This window comes from Micropterus dolomieu, linkage group LG13 (genome assembly GCF_021292245.1).
Source record: "Micropterus dolomieu isolate WLL.071019.BEF.003 ecotype Adirondacks linkage group LG13, ASM2129224v1, whole genome shotgun sequence".
Classification (NCBI taxonomy): domain Eukaryota; kingdom Metazoa; phylum Chordata; class Actinopteri; order Centrarchiformes; family Centrarchidae; genus Micropterus; species Micropterus dolomieu.
In genome coordinates, this window is record NC_060162.1 from 22,426,534 (window position 1) to 22,450,660 (window position 24,127).

At 40.2% G+C, this 24,127-nt stretch overlaps 1 protein-coding gene and 1 long non-coding RNA gene across 7 annotated transcripts in view; one reads left to right on the plus strand and one right to left on the minus strand.

Moving 5' to 3' along the window:
* Nucleotides 1–24,127, plus strand: part of rxraa (retinoid X receptor, alpha a) — a 109,157-nt gene that overhangs the window by 64,702 nt on the left and 20,328 nt on the right. For 4 of the 6 annotated variants that reach the window (XM_046067288.1, XM_046067289.1, XM_046067291.1 and 1 more), the window contains 2 exons: nt 20,159–20,318; nt 22,616–22,795. In XM_046067288.1, coding sequence (XP_045923244.1) covers nt 20,159–20,318; nt 22,616–22,795 — 340 coding nt within the window. The remainder of the gene's footprint in view (nt 1–20,158; nt 20,319–22,615; nt 22,796–24,127) is intronic. The other 2 variants (XM_046067290.1, XM_046067292.1) reach the window with 1 other exon arrangement.
* LOC123981995 lies at nt 1,127–17,759 on the minus strand. Its single transcript, XR_006827874.1, has 3 exons — nt 17,702–17,759; nt 15,982–16,065; nt 1,127–1,398 (listed from the first exon to the last, which is right to left on the minus strand). It is a non-coding gene; the product is annotated as an uncharacterized LOC123981995 (long non-coding RNA).

The window sequence follows — 24,127 nt, forward strand, 5'->3', positions numbered from 1 at the left end:
TGGTAACAAACCATCTACAATATGAACTGTATTTCTCCAGTTCTGTTGACAGTTGCTAATGTCTGATTTGTTTGAACTTCAGTTAGTAAGTAAATCTCTGAATTACCCTGAATTCTGCATAGTAGCTTCAAACTGATGCTTATTATACATTAACTGTGCTACACTGTTTCCATATGCAAGAGTATAGACGTGCATTGTCTCTTTTCAAAAGCACAGTTTGACATTTTGGGAAACACAGCTTTAAGCATTGTTGCCACAAGTATGATGAGATATCACTTACATGGCTGTTAAATATAAAGCTATAGAAGAAGGTTAGAGAAGGTTAGCTTGGCTTAGCATAAAGACTGAAAGCAGGGCAAATAGTTAGCCTGGCTCTCTCCAAAGATGAAATAAAACACCTTTCTGTAACCCTAAAGCTTAATTATCTCTCACAGTGATGACAAGGCTCCAGGAAGTCACTGCACCCGGCCAAGAAAAAGTGATGCATGTAACTCGCCCTAAAACCACAACTTGTTGTTTTATACTGATTAAATGAACACTACATACAGAAACTTGTTAATCAGAAAGATTTAGAGGTGGTGGTAGCTGATATTATATTTCTTTATTTTTTTCCTTTTAACCTTTAGACAGAGCCAGGCTAGCTGTCCCACTCTGCTTCCAATCTTTATGTTAAGCTAAGCTAACCATCTCTGTAGATTCAAATGAAACAGACAAACTGAGAGTGGTTTTGATCCTCTCATTAAACTCTTGGTCAGAAAGTGAATAAGCATATTTTGCAAAATGTTGAGCTATTCCTTTAAATAAACAAACAAATACTTTTGGGGTTTTTTAAAGGCCTTTTAGGGCCAAGCTAAACATTGAGCCGCTGATTTATCAAATTCAAAAACCAGAAAGCTTCATGTTCAGCAGCCTCGACCATGTTTTCATGAGGTTTTGCTGTGTATTCAGTCTCTACACAAAAATACAGCTGTCCTTTAAACTAACCAGACAAATGGGTGTGCATCATGCCTTACAATGTGTTCACATGCCTCAGAAGTGCAAATTACAGTTGCCTACACACACGCACACATACACGCAAACATAATTTTCCTAAGCCAGGCCCCAGCAGATAGAAGCCTTGCTATGACCCCATGCCACAGTTAATCAAGGCCTATTCAACTGGGATTCCACAGTACTTCAGCTCTGTCACTCTTTCTTCTATGTCTTAGGCATGTTGTCACTCTCTCGTATCTTGCTTCCTCTTCTATCCCTTCATTCTTCGTCTCTCTGACTGTCCTCTTACTTCTTTTTTTCACTTTCTTTTTTTCGTTTTTTTATCCCTTGTCTCTTTCACACCATCTTCCAGTTCCTCTTCTTCTCGGCCACTGTAGTTTTTGTTCCATCAATAAGCCCCAGTTTCTTTGGTATTAAAAAAAACACACACAATTAAGACATCAAAGCCTGCAGTGGCCCAGTTTCCGTCTTCAACCATATCTAAAATTGAAATTGCCCCTCCCCCCCCCACCAAATTCAGTGACTGACCTTTTTTTGTGTTTGTTAATAATTATGTTAAAGTGTGTCTGCAATGTGATGCTATTTGGGATGGGCTCTCCTCGCTATTGTTGGGCTTATCGAAGAAGTGTCCCACATGTAATGGAGTTAAGAGTGGATTAGGGGCACTTTCAGAAAGTGGCCAGAATCTTTCATTGCTAGAAAGCCCCTCTTCCCCCTCCCCACCCCTCGCTTTCTGATCCTTCTACACTTTTTAATTCAACACTTTCATCTGTGCTGCAGTTTCTTTTTGGATGTTTAGGTGGCAAACGTTACAGTTGATCTTCTACAGTCTGTCTCATTTCAATCGATCTATAACATGAGCTTTACTGATTCTTTAACAAGTATACACACTTAGCGTGTAAGTATGGATATATTATGGATATCATGAAAGGTGTCATGTGCTGTAAGAGTGCTTTTAACATTTTTTTACTTACTTAACTGCTTCTCAGCCAACCCTGCCATTTATAACAGCTGTGTAAAGAGTAAGTAACAGCTGTTTCTGTAATACTGTATGTACAGTAATTACAGCATGTATTTAACTTGTGTTATGGGCCATGGCTGGTTTCCACTCTGTAAAAGTGCTGCATTGTTTTGAATTTGCTGAAACAGCTGGTACCAAGAGAAAGAGCTCCAAAAATGACCATAGCACTACTTTTTTTTTTTCAATTTGTACTGTTCACATTCTTTAAGTTGTGAAATAAAGACACAGGGATGTGAGGCGTGTTACTGCAGGTAATGGCAGCCCATAACCCTGAGTTAGGGCTGGGAATCAAAAGCGATACTAGTACTGATATGATATCTGAATTTCATTATCAATACCAAAACAATGTCTTCCTTTGAGACATCCTCTTCTTTACTATCCACCCGTTTCAAGATGCCAGTGTGTGGTAAGCACATGCAGACGTCAAGCAGTATCACTCACTCTCCAAAAGCTGACTGAATGCATAAGAAACAGTTAAACTTACCTAATCCTGATTTGTCATTGACCTTGAACTGCGATCATTTTTCGGTAACAAATTATGTCTATAGCAAGTACTGGAATTTGGCATTGCAAAGTCAGAATTTTAACTCTGCTAATTTTTTCTTCATATATTCTATCAAACATATTAGACTCTTTTTGCTGCTTGTATACATATAAAACTTTACTTTAACCCTTCCTTTGTAGCAGTTATAAATATTAGTAAGCAGAATTAAACATTTAAATAAAGGTTTGTTACACACCGTAATGTAATAACACACTGTAATGTAGCTGTACACAGCCATAAGGAGATTTATTGTGTTTATTAATGTATAGTATCTGTCAACAATTACAACTTCTCCTATGAAGACTATTTAAATCATTACTATATTTTCATTCATTATCTGTTTATACAACAGCTTCCACTTACAGCTGCCCGCAGGAGCTATGGTTGTAAACATTTTTAAATACTTATACTACCTTTGCATACACCTACATTATAGTGTGTTATAAACTAATTATTTTATGTTTATATAATGCACATAAATGCTAAATACAGAGCCTTAAAATACAATGTTGCCATTTTATCAAAGAAAAAAAGTCTACCTTGTCAAAAAACCTGTTTATTATTATTACTCAAATTATGGTACCCAGCCCTAAATGTGACAGGTGCACACGGTGGAGGATTTGAGCCGTTAACCATGAACATTTGCATAGCTGAGACTGTAGAGGCTGCTGATTGTTGCTCAGGGCGGGTGGAGAATGGCAGTTTGATGTCAGACCACGGCTCAGAGGTTAAAGATGGTGGCAGGGCCCTGTGGTCGTGAGGCGCGGCACTTCTGATGAGACGTGATTTGAGTCAGACGGCGTATGCCACTTAGTGTTAACACTCGGCTGACTTGCTGTTATTATGAGCGGTTGACTGGAACAAGGTCACAGCTCAGCCTCTTCCCTACTTAACCGCCCAGAGGCCAGTACAAGACCCCTGCCTATGCTAACCATACACTCACTCACTCACTGTTAACTTACGTTGTATAAGTTGTCTTCTTAAATATCTCACATGAACATATAGTATGTCATAAAAAAGAGTTGCACCATGAAATACAATCATCAGTCTGTTCATTTAACAGGAATCAAACATTTAGATGCATAAAACATAAAATCCAGATGGAAATCTGATTATACCAGTCTGGTTCTTATTAAAATACTGTGTAATTTTCAATGGAAATTGGTAAAAAACAAAACAATGTATCATAACTGTCCTCTACATCAAAGACTTAAATGACAACTTGATGAAAGCAGAGGACGAGATGAACAAAACTCCCATTCTTACTGGACTCTTACATCCTCCAAAAGCCAAACCACATGTAAAGAGAGAAACAGTCCTTTATCATCAGCCAATTCTTGCATCTCAAACAGCAGTACTTCCCCTTGAGCTCTACCCGAACATCCAGACACACTGACATACTGTAGTGTTTTGGAGGTTTTTTGTGTGAAATACGTTTTAGTTTGTCGCGTCTGTTTGGAGATCTGCGGTTGTTGAAGAACAGAAAAGCATCTGCATTGTTCTGAGGAGTCCCACACACTGTCAACAATCGTATTTTGAGACAAAGACTTCGGCATACTTTGTCTTTTGTTAAGTGGTTTTGCCATTGTGAGACATGTCATCTTTTTGGTTTTTTTCTGGAGCTGGATGAGGGGAGACATGGTAAGACATCTCTCCAGGTATCTGGTCAGGGACGATTCCGGGCCACAGCAATGCCCATTACGATCAGACCCATCAGTGGTCGTGTCTGTGGGCTTGATCTCTACACACAATACAGACCATCTCTAGATCACAGACACCACAACTCTCCAAGCAGCTGTAAGGGATTATTCGCAAGGTTGGAACACATTTTACGCTTCCTATGACAATGGAGAGAGTTGTCTGGCTGTTGGGCCATTATCGGACCACAGCCTACTACCATTTTCCATTTTGTGGCTCAGTCTGTACCCCTTTGGCTTCTGCGCTCCCCCACCGAGACCTTCCTGAGAATACTAAACCAACAACAGGCCTCTAGTGTCTCTCTGTACGCCTTAAAAATACATATAAAGTGTGAGTGTTTCTGGAGTCCAGCGGCGAAGAACCACACGTGAAAAAGGTGTTAATGTTTTACAAGAAATGGAACGCGCTCTTAATAAGTTATAAATGAGCAGCGGTGGTGATGTCATGAGCTGGTTTTGGGTACGTCGTGTTTAGGCAAGGGTCGCTAGGAAACTGAAGCACAACACACTCTAGAGAGAGAGAAAGAGAGAAAGAAAGAGCCCCTTCCTGTGTGGGAGTAATAAAGGTCCATTCCGCTGCTCTGGTCTTTGATGGACCTTGCTGTAGTCACTCTGCATGACATCATAGTTGCATGGCTCTAATGGCCACACAAAGGGGCTGTGTTGAGGATCCCAGGAGAACAGTTAAGGCTCTCTAACGTCAATCAGCCCTCAGATGGATGGGGGAAAAGCATTTTTTTAGCCAAAGCTTGTCTCCAGGTAGCAATTAGAAGCAGTCGTACTTTTCCCCCCAGCACTGGTAGTTCAAGGAAGTGCAACTAATGTGTAGAATGAATTTAGTTGTGCTCCATTAGAAGTTTAGTACACAGTTCTTTAGTCTGTAGTTTCTTGTAAAGAAAACATTGTATTACTTAAAGACAGGCCTTTTTTTTCTGTTACTCTTTATTATATTTTAGAAAATTCCCTTTCCTTCCCTGGGAAGCTTTTATTCTGAAAGATAGGCAGGAAGTGTTATTTTGTTAAACAAAGATGAAAATCATGAAAGTGCAGACAAAGATTTAGTGAATAACAACATAATTGTGTTTCCCGTGTGGAGTGGAAATGTGAATGGTGAAGAATTTACCATTTAGCTGTCAATGCAGTTAATTAAATTTTTTTCTCAACCACACTTTTTTTTTAACAGACCCTAGGCCATCATTTTGAGACAGTGCAGGGACCTGCGTGTGTGTTCTGACATATGTAGGGGCACATAAGAGACGAGCCCTTTAGGAGGTGGCAGCTATAAGGGATAGAAACAGTAACATTAGGTTTAAGTTTCAGAGAGCAGCCTCCTAATGCAAACACTAGACTCTGCGGTTTAAATGCCTCGGGGCACACATTTATTTTAAAGCTTCAAATAATCCCTTCAGGGCTTTAATTGCATCTGGTAGTGTGATCTTACAGCAACTCAACACTGTCTGTGGACAGACATGTAATCTATGGCATGTGTGTGATGTGTAATGACAGTTACTGTATGACTAATTGTACTTTTTCCACTGCTAACACACCTGAAAAAACCTGTAGCGGTGTACAGAATGTTGCAATGTGTCATGCAGTGAAAGCAAAAACCACCAACAAAAGCGTAAGCTCTGTTAAGACACGATAAAAGAGGCAAACATAAGTCAGACAGCGTTTTGAAAAAGTTTTTTAACCTGTTGAGGTACCAGATGCATATCATCACAGATGCAGTGATTGACAGCTTCCATGTTATGTTAAAAGGTTAAAGATAAAGCTGTATTGGACCAAGGACTAAAGAAAGGTGATTTCACAAAGCTTCTTTGGAGAAAAGATTTTGATATTCATAAAAGGTGTGCACATCAGTCCTAAACTACAGATTTTTGACAGAAATACTGTGTAAATGTGTGACGAAAACAACAAACAAAAAAGGTGGTACATCTTACAACATAATAAGCTCTTGTAATGTTGTTTCTGTGGTTTCATTTCTATGTACTGTATCATTGAAATTAAATAAAAATATTGCTGATCAATAAAGGAACATAAAAAGAATTCATGTTAATCAGCCCCCACTTCTTGTTTGAGGACCTAATCAACAATTGCTTACTTATTCACTAACAAGGGCCACGCCAATATGAGTTATAACAAGGTAGTTTATTTGGATAATGAGAAGTATTTATGACGGAGGGGTCGAGGGGAGAGGGATGAAGGGGCTTTGGTGGCCAGAGCGGCTAGGAACCCGTGGGCCGAGACTCAGGGTGGGGGCTTGTCTCGATAAGTGGCTTGCTTATGAACCCCCCTGTGGTTCCTGTTGTAGAAAAAGACAAGATGATTACTTGGCAGAATTATGTATTTTAGTGTGCATGTCTTTCATGGTGGAAGGAAACCGGAGCACCTGGGGTAAACCCACGCAAACAGGGGGAGAACATGCAAACTCTGCACAGAAAGGCCTGGCCTGAGCGAGGTCTAAACTTTAGTTATATAAGGTTACCTGATAGTGGCCAGGAAAAATAGCAGTGAAACGTGTACCAATGAACAAGTACAAACATTTGTCTATTAAAAGCTGGACGACTTGCTAGTAGATTTATCAGTCGGTTATCTGCTGGCTGGTGGACAATGGAAATACTACTGAATGACTTGATAGTCATGGACATACTAGAGAATGAATCACTGGATGGCTCTTGTAGTGACACTGAAAATATTTCTCGATCAGTTACCAAGTCATGTGTTTGACAATCACAACCTTGATTTCCATGATTTGCTGGAGACATACAAGTAGACAGTGGAAATAATAACAATAATAATCCTTATTTGTAGAGCACTTTTCAAAAACAAGTTAAAGTGCTTTAACAAGTGTAAAGAATAATACAAAAAAACAAGATAAGAGCATGAAAAATTAATATAAAATTAGTAAAATACAATAAAATAAAAGGGATAAAATAAAGTCAAATAAGATCGGGAAAGGCTCTCCTATAAAAGTATGTTTTAAGAAGGGACTTAAAAGAGATCACTGACTCAGCCGACCTGATTTCCTCGGGCAGGCTTTTCCAGAAATACTAGTGGAATACTTGCAGGTTGATTTGCAGTTGGACAATGGAAATACTAGTTGCTTATTTGAGAAAGGAATGGAGAAGGATGGTCAGTTAATTGCTAGGGGACTTGACGCACCCATATACAGACTTCGGATGCAAGAACCTGATTTTCTAATATGTAGTGTAGTATGTAATATAAAATCTACAAGCTTTCATACCCATTTGAAGTGCACACCATAACAGATGTATGCAAATTGCAGACACATGCAGGCAAACTACATTTGGGAAAACAATGTTGGTTTGTTTTCATGCTATTTATGCGCATGATTGACTGACAGTCATTCACAATGAATTTATGAAAAGCAATTTATTTCACTTTTCTCTCAAGCCTTGATTTTGAATGGATGAAGGTTGCATTATTTAAGATAACCACAGTTTTCTATGTAGAGGCTGTATGTCTGTTAGAAGTGAATATGCATATCTACAAATTTACACAAATCAGATGATACTACAGATCCTTTTACTTCTTACAATATTTATCATAAAGTTGACAAAACAATGGTAAAACTAAAGTTTCTATTTCAATAGTTGATTCAAATTACCACACTTTATCATCACATGGCCATGGTCAAAGCAAGATATTCCACTCTAAGCCACAAATTAATTAAAAAAGTGAAGCACTCTGCTGCATGCAGTATTTAATTTCTAAGTGCATGACTCATTGTGGATCATACCTTGATTAGAATGGTGTATGCTGTAACCTGTAGTAGTCACTGATCATCTATGTTGCCAAAATGACTGTATAGTTAAGTATCCACATTGTTATTAGAGCCAGATAGTATGGTGATGATCATCAGACACCATACTAGTGTGTAATAACACACATAAGCTAAGAATGTACATATGTATGTGTACTGTATGTTTTTGTGGGGAAGTCAAACTCACTTTACCTCCTTATTCAAAACGGGCAAGCAGTACATCGGTGTAAAGTACGACCAACACAATATTAGATGGATTAAACATACACTGTTCTTTCTTGTAGGTCAGGCCTGTGTTATCATGAAATTAGGTGATGCATGAATTGCATGAATTATTATTATGAGCAATGGTGGAGAAGAAATATCAAATTAAAATAATATGAGAAAGATAATTTGAGAGTCATGTCATGGCATTAAATAATATGATCAGGTCGGCCTACCAACAGACCACAAGAAAAACAAAGTTCACGACAGTGAATTATAGGCTACATTAAGCGCTAAATACAAAACCCACAGTTCAACCACCAATTAATGAGTCTATCTCAAAAAAATACTCAGTTTGAGGTTCAGTTGGAAAGTTGGCCAACGGAAATAAAACCAAGTGGCGCCTCCTGTGTTTAATAGACAAGCTTAGTAATTCTCAGACAACACCGGAGTTCCTCCCCCCTCCCCTAAAGCCTCCGATGCTGGTAAACAACGCACCGGCTGTAACCAGACTGTAACTCGGGACAGACTGGGCCTCTTTCTGACTTGTCAGTTTGGTTTGAAACGCCGTTTCACAGATATTTCCTGAGCTGACTGGTGGCTGTGTGTACTTTGGCTTGCGATGCCGATCACCACACTACACTTACCTTCCTACACGTGTCTTTCTGTTGTGCATTTTCCTGTCCGTCAAAGTGACAGATGGCCCAACGATTTTACCCACCACCAAGTTACCCGTGGGTGGCGGGTGCTACTTTCCCTGTGTGAGAATGTAGTGTCAGCTTCTGTCAAGCTTAAGGCCATTGTAAAACAACTCAATACAGCGTAATGTGTATTAGCTGATGCTTCCTCCGAAAGGCTTTTCTCTCACGTGTCATGTGACCAGAGCGTAATTGCAGCCTTTGCGATTAGAAAATCTTGCTTTATCATATCATTTATAATATTGCAAATGCAATTAATCGTTCAGCCCTAGTACAGATAGAGGGAGTTGGTTACTGTGTAGTCATTACATGCCACTTTTGAATAAGGAACAGAATAAATGGAGAAGGACAAATACACAACACGCATTTTCACTTTCCGGTTGATCAGGGAAAATCTTAACTCACGTGGTGACGCTCATACATGTGAAGTTACTAAATGATTCACATAAATTCACTTATACAGATGGGAAGATCACTTTGACAGTTTCCTGCAAGAAGGATTTAAAAGTAATTTAGCTATTGAATTTGTAAAACCACAAATCTGGTATTATAAAAATCTGCTGTTTGTCTGTTTTGCTTTCACACTATGAACGCACATACATGTTACAATTCAAACAGTCTTTGAAGAATTTAAATAGTGGGGAAGAGGAAAAAAAGACAGTAACATGGAGAAGACTGGTATGAGAGGAGAGTGACTTCAGGGTTGCAAGAGCGGCTATGTCCATGGTGTTACAGTTGCAGCACTGTTTCCTATAAAAACAGCCCCTAAGCTCATCCACCCACACACAAAGCCAAAAGGACACAGTTATACGTGCCAACAAAATACACACTCATGCATGCACAGATGAAATCCAGAAATGCATGCATGCAGGCCCACACACATACACCTTACGCAAAAATTAAAAATATATGTATGCATGCCACAGATCCCACCTCTATGTGCACACACACTCCCATGGATGCTAAAAACACAGGCGCGCACAGATACTGCCACGCTGAGGTGAGGCAACAGCTGAAAGTCACTCTGCATATTCCCACTTCACTGCTGTAAGACTCACTGCCTTTCATGCCACTGATAGTCTTAATATCCTTTTTTCACTGTAACCAAAGTTTCTGTCAAAACACACACACAGACACACACACATAAGCGCCAGCAGTGCTTGCGATGATTCATTGTAGCTGTTGTGGCACAGCATGGGGTAAGTGTTGGAAACCTCCGAGCTGTCTGCTTCTACTAAATTCTAGCCACTGGGAGAGAGTAGAGAAAGTGTTCTATTAGAGAGGAGTGACAATCATGGAGCTATATAACACAAAGTAAGGCAGACATTGGAAGGGTTTATATGTTGTCACTAAAGACTTAGTTAACGGTTAACAAATAATTTATGTTTTCACTTAATAAGGCATTAAAATGCTTTTATTTGGGTTGCCAGGTTGTGAAGCCATATGTAAGTGAAGGATCCCTTTCATGTCATCATATCATCTGCCAGTGATGTTGAATTAATCCAGGAGGATGCACAACATCTGAACACATCTTTCCAAATGCTGTTCAGAGTGGGGAATATAGTTGACACAATGACTATTTGTGACATTAAACGAGTAGGGCTGAAGCCATTCATCGATTAAATCGATTAATTCGATTACTAAAAAGCAAAAAAGATGCTTCGTTTAATCCATATAACTATATAGCACACTCAGTGTGCGATGTATACCATCGCTTTCGGGGGAGCTCAGTTTCTTTTTCGCGGGACGGAGTGTTTGACTGTGATTCTTCCTGTAGGATAATTAATAGGTGCAAGAATGTAGGCATGGAGCTGACTGTGAAAGTATCAGGCATGTTTGTCTTATAATTATAATTTTTATTATCATATGTAGCCATCTTGCTACAATTACGCTTCACACTACAGTTGTGGCTGTGTTTGTGATCTGACTTTTCTTTTCTCCATGAGAGGGAAGAATTTAGAAAGTTGCGTGGCGCTGCGAAGAGCCCCCCAGCTGCAGTAGTGCATGGATAATGCGTAATATTCATCCAGCCAGAGGGAATGATCACGAACTGTTCACAGCGTGTCGGTCGTACTAGCGACACAACCCGTACAGGAGAGGAAGTGGGAGTGGGACGGACCAGGGATTGGAGATTGCGGCTGTGTACGGTCAGCTGATTGTTCCCTCTGGATGAAGTCTGACGCTCCGCATGATCCATGATGATAGAGAAATATAGAGATAAATGTCAATAAAGCAAGCAGTCAATATTTTAGAGACCCCCCAAGATATCACAAATCATGCTTTTAGGAGAGCTGATGTCTTATTAAGGGGAGCTGAGCTCCCCCCGGGCTCCCCTGTAGTTCCCAACCCCGAGCACACTGTTTCGCTGTGTGAACATGACGTGATTATGATGCCACTGTTTGCAAAGTTGAGGAAGAGAGAGAAAATAGAGAGGGACTAAGAAGAAAGTGTCCAAAGTATGGGATTATTTCAAGCTAAAAGAAAACAACAACTCAATCCATGTTACAATCCATCCACTGTAAAACAAAACTTGTGTCACCTAAGGCAACAGCACGACGGCATCTGATCAGAAAGCACCCGGTCCCGCCAAACAAAAGTACTTGTTAAATGATGAATCGATGAAATAATCTGTAGAAGCTTCGAGTACTAAAATCATCGTTAGCTGCAGCCCTACATTTGAGGATTAGTTACTTTGCTTTTATGAGAAAGAAAATGCATTCAAAGCCTTTTGTTTAAGCTCAAGGAGACATTTTGGTGAGTAACACTGTTTTGTAAACTTTTGTAGATTTACAAGAAAACTCCACAGCGTCTATTTAAGTCCCATGTTAGCACATGTTGTAGTGACTAAAATCCGCCTTTCCTTCCTGTTTCCTTATCCTGAGTGTGACTAAATTTACAGACTAAATTTAAAGTGACATGATAGACCTACAGACGTCCCCGAAGGTTGTCCGCAAATAACTGAAGTGCAGCCTGAACTAGTCTGTGTATAATGTGCATGCTAACATCCACGCATCTGTTGATTTGCACTTATTTGTGAACCAAGTGTGCTCAAACAGGTGTCCTTCAAACTTATAACAGTGCCGTAATTGATCCCAAAGGGTGTCTTATATACCCCGGGGGCCACAGAAGAGCGGACCCATTAACATACCCCCTGTCTGAAACCCGATCCCCCATCTCTGCTGATATGTGTCCAGATAAGACTCTCACACTCACAGCACGGGGATGAGAAGAAAGCTCTGTCTCATTCCTCCCATACTCTGCGGGACCACTGAGATAAGTTTTGCTTTTAGAAGGAAGTGATGGTCACAAGGTGTCAAGAAGTGAAAGGTGACACGTGGTTATCATTATGTTACATCATGACCTGATCCCTGTCCTCACCTCTCAGGAGGCAGCTGGTTAGGAGTTGTCTCCTGTCCACTCACACCTCCTAGCTCTTTATTTTCTAACTTTCGGATAGTTTTAATGTCTTGTATTGATGCAGAGTGAATTAAAGTTGCAAAAATAAATTGTGCTTCCGCAGTGATACAGTTGTGCGGAATGAGATCTATAACAGTGGATTGTTCAGTAGAGCGTTCTGTTCCTGGCCATGTTGTGCCACTGCATAATGGAAAGCCTCGTGAAGGAATTCGGTAAGGGCGTTTTGAAAAAGAAAACTGGGGAGATAACTTTCTCGGCGTTTTAAAAAAGGTGCCCTTGAACTTGAAAGTAACTGAAGTTCCACATGAGGCTTGTGCATTGAGGAATGGTGCGCCAGGATTTGATGTCTCCTTTTGAAGTGTCTTTATGAGCAAAGTCTGTGCTCTGACTCGCTGAATTGAGCTAAGCCCGTCATAAGCAGAGGCCTCCACTGTCTCTGCTCTTCTTCCCTTTTCTCCTCTGTGCACTTGAGGGACTCCTCCTTTCTTTTATTTCACCACCGTGTGTTGTCATAGCATACTAATAGTTTGCGGGACCTGTTCCGCAGCTGAAATTATTCTTTATATTAAAGTGATTCAGAGTTCTTACTTCCGCCCAGGTTAAACGACACATAGTAGCGTTTATCAGAGAAACCCAGAGTGATTACTTCTAAGTTACGACACTGTGGACCAAGTAAAGCGACAGTGAGTACACCAGTCAGATGTCATTTGTTAGCTACCACGTTGGTTTTGTTTTGACAAAAAAAAAAGGCTATGTTGTCAACACGCCTCCTCAACATGCGGCGCAGCTGCTGCTGTTAACGGAGTCGCGTTTTTTTTTAACGTAGCCTCCTAGGCCTACTGATTGAGAAAGTCACCGGAGCAGACATACAGGGAGAGAGAGACGTGTTCACAGCAGAGGTACTGAACTGAAAGAGGCAGATTCAGTAAGTGAGACTACAATTAAAACGGTGAAATAAGAAACAAGCTCAGTTGCTACAAATACAGTCAAAACATGCCTGCTAAAACCGATTCCCAACCCATTGTATTGTATTGTTACAATATTACATTTGGACTGATTGTTGGTGGCTGTTCCACCAGTGGATGAATGCGTGTGAATGTTAGTTTCTGTTTGAGCACTTGGGCGCAGTGTATGAATGTGTGTGAATGTTAGTTTCTGTTTGAGCACTTGGGCGCAGTGTATGAATGTGTGTGAATGGTGAATGTAGATGTAGTGCAAAAGCGCTTTGAGTGGTCAAAAAGACTAGAAAGGTGCTATACAAATACGGAGAATTTTTTTGCATTTACTGTGTGTTTTTATGAAACCAAACACCATTTGTTTAACCTCTTAGTGGACAGAGGTTGCAATTTGCAAATAATACTTTTTTAAATAAAAAAACAACATGAAACATTCATGTAATAATGCATTTGAAATGTTAGAATCGTAATTTATGATACGATTTATAACATGGTTTTATTATTAAAGCATTACACAACTTACCTGTAAGCTTGCAACAACCATGTCTCGCCATACTAAAAAGCAATTGTGGGTTTGTTATATTGTCTGTTTTTATGAAATTGAACCAAAACACCACTAGATTTACTTTCCCTCTACCTTTTTATCAGAATATTAAAAACTATTTCACTCTTTAGGTTCAGAATGCATCTGTTTATCTATGCAGCCACTCTCAATATCTGTAAACTTTCAGCTACACCGTCAGATCCTCAGGGCTACTACCCCTTCGAGGAAGTATTAATTCATCCCATTTTACATGTTTGAACATTGCAGCATTATGCTGAAGCCAGCGGGTGCACAGAACATACTGTATAATCACATATGTCAATTATGTGCAGAATCTGACACCCACAAGCAGACAGAGACCCCCCACTGTACTGGGTGTGCCAATCGAATGTCCGCCACAACAAGTTATATAACACCTACAGCACACAAAGTCCTAGTGTTATTCAGCTGGAGCATTTCAGGCGCTCGTGTTGTACATTGTACTGCAGGGAATCTTATGTCCTACATTCATAGTCCTTGATGTTTAAAGTCCCTCTTTTGTTTCTCTCCCTCATTCTGAAGCCAAACCTCCTACTACTCAAAAAAGAAACCAAAAAACAATAGACAGATAGCATGTAAGGAAGGATTTTCAAGGGGTTTCCTAAGATGAGATGGTTGTACACACAGCTGCAATACCCTCTGTGAAGGGTCACATATGTGTTATAGGGGAGAGTGAATGTATTCTATTTCCAGAACCAGTCCTGAGCCACTTTAATCCCTCCGCCTTGCCTCCATTGGCATGGGCAGGAAAGAAAGAAAGGGCCCCCCAGCCTGCCCACCCCACTGTGGGGAGCAATTTTGCTGAGATTGAGTTGCAGGTTTACTGAAAATAGATCATGAGTAGAAGAGTCTTCTCTGTCAGGCAGACAGAGGGTTTGATAGAGACGATATCAGGAAAGGAGACAGCTCTGTTAGCACTGCGCTGCGGGGGGAGAGACTACACTCTGCGTTTAACTGAGGTAAGACCTCATGTTGTGTGTGTTTACATGTGGGTGAGTGTGCACAGATGTGGGTGAGTGTGCACGTGTCGGCGAAGCTGGTTCCAAACAAATGACGCAGCTGTGTCTTATTCGGCGCAAGATTTTCCAGCACAAAGAAGCATTTTGCCAACATAAAGACCAATAGCCAATAGCTGTTCTTGCACTCTTTACGTGTCTGTTATTCATTTAAATTGTGCAAATGATACTTGTTTTGTTCATTTAAATGACACAGTTAGTATCACTTCAATATAAACTACACCACTTGCTTGATAATCTGCAGAAAATTTCTTTTTTTCCCCTGGTATTAATAATGAAATAATGGAGAAAATACAACATGGAAAGCTCTGTAGGATAATAACCTAAAAATAATCTTAATTTTCCCCCCTAAGCTTAAGCCTTGTGTGTGTGTGTGTATTGAATTCAGTGTGTATTTGTGTAAACAGGGTGTGAAGAGCAGGCCAGGGATGGGTGTCGCGGTGTGAATTGAACATTTTCATGTGGCGGAGGAGCTTTAACCTTTTCACCCCACTGAACCCACCAGTGGATCCATCATTCAAATGCAGCCAAACATTCAAACCCACATAAGCTTTTCATTTGAACTTCTAGTCAGGTTCCCCATGACACGACATATGTCATGCTGAATTATGTGTAAATGTGTAGTAAATGATGCACAAGAGATCTATTTGATGTGATGGTAAAGCACCATGGCTTGGAATATTTCACTCAGAGGGAGCATGATAACTGTAGCTTCAAGCTAAAACGTAAATGGCATTGCCAACATTTTTCAAACTTTGAAGCTATTTAAGAGGAATCAAATATTAGAGTGTAAGGTGAAATGAGATGCCAGGAGCCACAGCAGCTGGGCGTGTACCCGTCTATGTGCGTGTATTATATGTCGTGTGCACGTTCATGTGGTATATTTGCGTCTATGTATGTGCAAGCATCTTTTTAGGAGAACTTGTGCACGTATGCATGTGTATGTACTGCATATAAATGCTTTTGTGTGTGTCTGTGTGTCAAATCAGCTGCTTCATCCTCATGGTATCATAAAATATGTTGAAGGACTGTGTCTCAGGGCAGTTGCAGAGAACTCGTATATCTTACCTTTATATGTTTTAGTGTTGATGCTGTTGATGAATACTTTTCGTCAAGAGATGCATTGGTTTGTTATTGCACGGGCATAAATCACTGTGTTGACCACGTGTTTTTAAAGTAGAGGAAAGAGAAATGGGGAAGAATGAAAGGAAGAGATTTAATTTCCCTCATCTTTTCTCGCACATACCAAAAACATGCAAACATGTACCAATATCGTCTTTTAACTGGAACTCGCAAGCATGAACACATTACACCAGGGCTTGCCTCGCTTCATTGGCTCCCGGTCCATTTTAGAATACATTTTAAGATCTTATTGTTTGTTTTTAAGTCACTGAATGGGTTAGCACCTCGCTACATCTCAGACCTCTTACAGGTCCACACCCCCCCCCCACGGTCACTTAGGTCTACTGACCAACTTTGGCTGGTTGCTCCAAAAACCAGGTTAAAAACCAGGGGCGACCGCGCTTTTTCAGCAGCAGCCCCTAAACTGTGGAATGAGCTACCTCCACAGGTCAAATAGGCCCCGACCCTCGAATGTTTCCCGTCTTCCCGTCTTAAAACCCACTTGTATTCCCTGGCTTTTAACCCAGCATGAGAGCTGTGTAGTCTTGTTGTTTTATGCGTTTCTATGTGTTTTATATGAGTTTTTATGTTTTATTTCTTGCTCAGCACTTTGTAAACCTTTGTTTTTTAAATGTGCTATATAAATAAAATGGATTGGATTGGATTGAATATGTGGATCTCCATTTTAGAGTTGCAACAAACGATTATTTGTACTATTGATTATTTCCTGAAAATAGTGAAAAATACTAGAGCCCAAACGATATGGTTTTTGGGGGCCGATGCCGATGTTAAAGTGAAGAAGAGCCGATTTATGAGCCGATATTTTGATTTTCATAATGATTTGGATAGTAGTGTATTTCACTTTACACATGATCTGCCAAAATTTCAATGTAGCACATTCATGTAGTTCATCCCTTTACCAGCACTCTTCTAACCAAAGCTACGTGAAACCATTTAACCACCATCTAATCATGCCGTCTAGGATACAGTGAGCTGCTGTTGAATGCATCTAATACAACATGACTCTCTACAACAAGGACTTGCAACTTTGAGATTTTATTTAACTAACGTTATAACTATAACCAGAGCCGTTACGGCTCTGACTACAGCGTTTCACATCTACAACGTCACAAAAAGAGGAGCTACAAGAAGCTGTGTTAGATTCTTGTTCAGCTCACGTTTCTTTACATGTCCGCTCTGGTTTAATCATTTCAGACGCGCCGACTAACTGCAGACAGGCGGCTCGCAGATATATTTAGAATACGTCAGAAACTATAGTTTAAGGGCTCATTAATGTTAGCGCTCCTCCACTGATAAACACGGCATTAGCTTTGTGGCTAATTTAGCAACGGGCAGCTGCTGTAACGTTACGTGATTTTAGAGAATATTTAGAAGTGATGAACTAGGGACAAATGTGGACCGTTTGCTAGAACTGCCACACTGTTTCAAATAAATGTACAGTTACGTCTGTCCAGCATCGTAGCTTTCAACACCCAACAACCGTAACATTAAACTGCTGTGAGCTGGTAGGAAGCCCGGAGATGGCAGTGAAAAGCGGGAGGGTTAGCAGGTCATGAATGTTTTCAGGAGAGGAGAAGTGACTGGGTCTGTTTTAATTATAATTATTAAAGTCATGTAATTAACTTGATAAAAAAGACCGACTCACCGATCACACTCTGCATGTTTCTAAATGCTGCGTGTAAACTCCGCTAAACTCCGGTCAGCTGATTGTTTTCTTCTGTGGTTTTTGTGGTGAGGCAGTGTAGTTAACAGGGGAGCTGCAGCTGGTCGCCCTCTGGTGGGCAAACTATGCAACACCCATGACATGAAGGATCTGACTCTAGGTTTCTTTTTTAATAGTCATATATCTGCTGTTATAAATGGCCGAAATATTGGTCGGGCTCTAAAAAATACCCATCATAAGTTCCCAGAGCCCTATGTGTTTTTACTTGAAAAATCACAATTATTAAGTTTTGTTGACTGACTAATCGCTAAATCAACTATTCTTGGTATAACTACCAAAACCACCTCTTGTTTCGTCTTCTCCGACATATTGCAGCACTGTAATTGTTTTTTTTTGTTGTTGTTTGTTGGTTTTTAATTAACAACTTTATTTGAATTTGCAAATCTAACAAAATTATAAAAACAATTATAATAGAACAATAAGTCAAGTACAAGAGCTGACCGCTAGGGGGGGTGAGGGACTATATAAAAACTTTAAAAATAACACAAGCTGATACAGTTTTAATTGCCTTTTGCTTTAGAGACCACTGAATTGATGAGATGTAATGTTTGAACTCTTTTGAAAAGGCAAAAAAGCAAGGTTTCTTATCTACGAATTTACATTTATGAATATGAAATTTGGCCATAATAATAAAGAGATTAATCAAGTACACACAAGTGTTTCTTTGTATGTTATTTTCTGTGAAACCAAACTATACATTCTTCCAAAGCAAACTTAAATATTTTCTGAAATAAAGGCACATAATTTTTTCCAGAAATCTTTCAAAATAGGACAATGCCAAAACAGATGTATAACAGTTTTGGACATCCACCACAGAAACTATTCACCACAATATCTTTCCTAAATCTGTACTTAATATAGTTTTTAGCTGGATAGAATTTATTTATTAATTTAAAGGAAACTTCTTTGATTTTTGCACTGTAATTGTTTTTTTTGTTGTTGTTGTCTCTATGTACTGCTACAGTCATGTCTGTTTGTTAGTGTTTGTTTGTCATCTTTTGTGTTTTTGTCTCTTTTAAAGTATTCATATCCTCTTACTTGATAAATCATATGAATATTCACTTATTTCAAAACCTCCTAAATAAATATTTTCCATAGAGAGTTTTGGAGCCACATGCCAAAATCCATATGGGCTCTGCGGCTGTTTGATTTATACTGTATGTTTGAGAATGGGCGTTGTTTGCTGTGGCGTATACATTCCTGTGTTCTGCGTAGCTAATGTTCCCAGTCAGATCCCAGTAAACACAGCCGAGGATGACAAACTCTCTTAGACTATCATGTACATTTCGTCATTATAAAAACAAAATGGTTCTTCTGTCATGCCAGATCCCTGCAGACAGACACGGGGGTTTCTTTGCTATGTTGTGAGCTAAATATAGAGTCAATGGGTGTTTGTGCCATCAGACATGTCACATATGTGGTATCTAAATAAAAAACACGTCTGGCTATATGAGCCCATGTGGCAAACATAGCCTCTGTTGTGAGTGTGTTTGTCAACGAAACCACTTCTTTCCCTCCTCTGTGATGCTAAACTGTCATTTTACCATTAGCCTAGTCAAGCAGACTGGTGCTTTTACTTTTCCAGTTTTTTCACGAGATCGTGTTAATGGCTTAGTAGCTTCTGTTCCATCCAGTACATTTAGTGTTTTAGGATAATTTATATCCTGCCCCATAATGTTTATCTCCTTTGGAAACAGCATGGTGCTAGTTATAGTAATTAGTCTCCCTTTGCTCTCCACTTTTTGCAAGAGGAGAGGAAGGGTCACTTTGAGATGAATTTTATCAAAGCTGTTTTCCAGAGAGGGAGGGAGGGAGGGAGGCAGCATTTGAAGTAAGACTTAAGGCTGCCGTTGCATTCCCGCTAAAACAAATGCTGTCTCTTTAATCCGCTGTACTGTTAAATTTTGCAGTGGAGTTATGCTAGTGCTGAACATTTGGGAGCCAGCGGGGCTTGTTGAGAGCATGAATAAAAGAGTTCCTGGGGTGGAGTGGTGCAGGATCCTGCTGCGCCAGATTTAGATCTGAAACAGGAGGGAGGAGACAGAGCAATGGAAGAGGGCAAAGAGAGCTGCTGCTAGGACCATCTGTATTGAGTATCAATAGTCATAACATCCTTTTCACTTTCTGCATTTAGCAAATTGTTCAGGACAACCTGCACGACACAGCTCCAGATTTATTTTCCCTGTTAGTATGTGTAACCAAACCTTCTCTCTCCTTAGGAGACCTGGCCCTCATTCAATAGTTAATGTCATCAGCTGACTATGCCGCGCCAGCTAAGCTATGTGGATGGACTTGTGTGGTAGGGTGTATGATGGCCCCGGTTCTTTGTTCAGCGGGGTCTGCTTTGTGACCTGTCGGCGTGTGTGTTTGTGTGTGTTGATGTTCCAGCTGAACTCTCCGATGAACTCGGTCAGCAGCACGGAGGACATCAAGCCCCCGCTGGGCCTCAACGGCGTGATGAAGGTGCCCGCCCAGCCCTCAGGCACGGTCCTGTCGCTCACCAAACACATCTGTGCCATCTGCGGTGACCGCTCCTCAGGTGAGTGACATCAGACTGTGACGATCACCCACTGAACGGCCGCATGCACTGTCCACACGGGAAGCATTGGACAACTGTAAACACTGAGGTCAAAATCACTGAATTTAAAGATTTAAAATGAAATGATGTGAGGTTGTTCTAGATTGAAACGGTTCTAAAGAATCATAGGGTTCCCAGTGCCTTCAGGATTTTTTTCAACCTGCTTGTCTTTTCTCACTGTGGTGTCACAGCTTCATGTAAAAATGGATCATTTAGTACATATGAGTCACAGAACTCGAAAGGATTTTTTGTGACTCATCTGTACAAAATGACTCAAGAGGTCAGTGATGGTTTAAAATTATAAATGTGAAATGACAAAACTTAAATTGATTGGAGATGACTATTTAAAAGTGCATGAGTCAAAGCCTAAAAAGCAAGTCCAGGGAATTTTAAGTATAATTTAAGGAAGAATCGTGGGGGAAAGTATAAAAATATTTTCTTAATAGCTGGGATTACACAAGACTACATTATTACCAAATAAAAATAAAGTGGGAATGCACTTAAATTAAAAGCTTGTGTTCTGACCACACTGAGAAACCTCCAAAGAAGATCCAAAGATGAACTTTGGTCAGAGAACGGCCCCATGGGCCGCACTCTGGCAGAACTACACACTGCAGCTTTTTGCAGTGGGAGATCTTCCTGGAAGGACAACAGTCAGTGGAATTCCTCACAAATCTGGGCTAAATATCAAGCAGGCCAGAAAGAAGCCAGTCTTGAGAAAATGCATGTGAGGGCAGCTCCATAAAAGCACATGAAAGAAACTGAAATCATGAGGCAAAAAAACTGAAGCGTTGTGTCTGAGGGAAACCAGGCACAGCCCATCACTCTTAGCATCCCTACCATGAAGCATCGTCATGATGTGGGTGGATGTCTGTTGTTTTTGTCCTTTTTTTTTCTTGCAGCGCAGACTGCTTGTAGAAAATGAAGGCTGGAGGCAAATACAGGCAGAGAGGAACCTGTTACAGAAAGAGATAGAGAGCTTGACAGTGAGTTTCCTACAAAAAAAAACAGTGCAAATAATACAAATGCTACCACGTATTTTTGAGAACTCAGAAATTATATGAACATTTTAAACATTTTGATACCTTTGTGAAGATCAAATTTCAGCCACTTTAATGTCCAAAGGAGCGATGTCTTACCATAAGAAAATGCCAAATAAAGAGCAGCTACATCTGCACTGCTGACGCTAGTCTCATGTTGACATGGCTTTAAATGGCAGCACATTTTTATTATACATGTAAGTATTTATCTTGTCAGTTCTTTTTCTTCTTGTTGGAGATCCAAAACATTGCCTCATATCAGATTTAAAACTTGGTGAAATTCAATCCAAATTATCAAAGTTCAAATATTCCAGGGGGAAAAATTCCCATTTTTTGGCCTTTCACACAGGGTTCTCTGAAACATTGGCTATCATTTGGTCAAGTGCTAGCCTAACCACTTTAACCACAAGAACATTTAACCACTATCTAACTGTTAGCCCAATGCCATCACACACATAATGTTCTTCTTTGTCTTTTTTTACACAGTCAACAAATAGCCCTGTGTTTAAATGTTTTTCTGGGGATAACCATGAAAAGCTTTCAGCCCAAGGATGATGCTGGATATCTAATTCATTGGACAGTCTTTGTGTTATTCTGCGTCATTGGTGCCACATGGACCCAAGGGGGAAAATCCAAACAATGTTTAATAGCAACAACAATGTTTAATAGCAAGTCAGTCTTCATGTAACTGTGCTCGGAGGCTTAATTTATTTTCTCCAGTGTGCTGACCAGAAACACAGGAGAATGCAAATGGACTTCATCCATCATAAATAACAAAAAAGAGTCATTAGGAGAGGTGAAAAGAGATGAATCGTCCTGTACCAGGACATGATGTGAGAACAGTACCGTAACACAAATCCACGAGGCCCCCCTGCAGCTCACCTTCAGTAGGCCCCTCTTTGATTCCCCAGTCACCTCAGCATAACCCCCAAACACACATTCTGTTCACTTTAATAGGTCTTTGTTCACGTGATTTCTCTTTTGCTACCTCAGAAGCTGGTTCCTGTATGCTGTTTGTGTGGTTGCATGTCATCTCAAGCTGTAAAGATTTTTGATCTCAGCTCTCTTGCCTGAGACCTGCTTTTAAAGTTGCAGTGCGCCTGCACCATGATTATGTTGCTTTTCTGGTGGTACACTGGGTTACTACACAGAAACCAAACTGACATTTTCTGCTATATATGCATCCGACAAACCATCTCTGTCTCTCTCTTTCCTCAGGTAAACACTACGGGGTATACAGCTGTGAGGGCTGCAAAGGTTTTTTCAAAAGGACGGTGCGCAAAGACCTAACCTACACGTGTCGTGACAACAAGGACTGTGTCATTGATAAGCGCCAGAGGAACCGCTGCCAGTACTGCCGCTACCAGAAGTGTTTAGCCATGGGCATGAAGAGAGAAGGTACAGCACATACCGTTGAGGATAAAGTCCGACTTACCTATTCCCTCAAATCTCTACTAATCTACATAGACACATTTAGCCACAGATAAGGTTCCTACTTTAGGAAATGAATGAGCTGTGTAGTGAGTATCATGAATTGAACTCATATTTGTGTGACCAGAAACACACAGAATACCTGTATATTTGGAAATGGCATCAGTTTTGGAAAGTATTTTATCAGATCATCCCTTTTTAAATCAGCGCACTTTCTGCCTTTGTGTATTGAGCATAGTATAAAGGACAGGAGAATACAGTAGGGATGCACCGAATGTTTGGCTACCGAAATTAATCGACCGAAAATTGCAAAAAAAAAGCACTTTCGGTGTTCGGCCTAATAGGTCTAAAGGACATTTTACCGAACAATTACGTTAACATGTCGGCAGTGTGGAAGCATTTTAAAGTTTCCGAGAAAGACGCAAAAATCGCTGTTTGCAGACACTGTTCTGCTGAACTGTCTCCTATCACATCCACTCCATTTGTGGCTGACTTCTTAGAAAAGGCAACAAACGGTCTGACCCACTTTGAGTGTTTCTGTGACTCGTTTCTGAGAAGGCGATTCAGCTAGCCGCACCTAAATTTGGAGTGCACACATATTCAAGCCTTTATGGTAAATTCACTGAAACAGACCAGTGTGATCTGACAGGCAGGTTAGCGACTTCAGAATGAGAGTCCCAGCTGAAGAGAGGCTGTGAAGTCTTCATGTTGCGATATATGAGAACCACATACAACATTATTTATCAAATTGGGTCGGACTTGATGAATTTAGCGCGAGGATACACATTCGTCTGGTTTTCAAAATAAGGTTTCTGTACAGGATGGAAATAAGATTATTGGATTATATTCACAGAAAGTATAAAACATATTACATGTGTCCTTAAAAGTAAATGGACACATGTATTTTACTTTACCGGACCCTTGGCAGCATACTCTGATTTTGGTCTCAAACTGTTGTTGCCTGTGACTCCAGTATGCCAGTATACTCTCTGTGAATATAGGTATATTTATTTAATGGCGTCCACACTAGGTAGCAAAGCTTGCAACATACATATGATTCATAACCTTGGTAATCAGTGCAAAACATGACGCTTCCAAACCCACGACTTAGTCTTCTCTGAAAAAAAATTAATTTGATTTAGTTTGATTGCAGAGTAACAAAGGGCACATGCAGAGCAGCTAAGAGGTGGCATCAAGGTTAGAAGATGTCCCTTTTTGCTTGCTTCCTATTAGTAAAGCCGATTGTCCATTTTTACAACTTGCCATTTTTACAACTTGCTGTGATTCTGCTCTGCTACT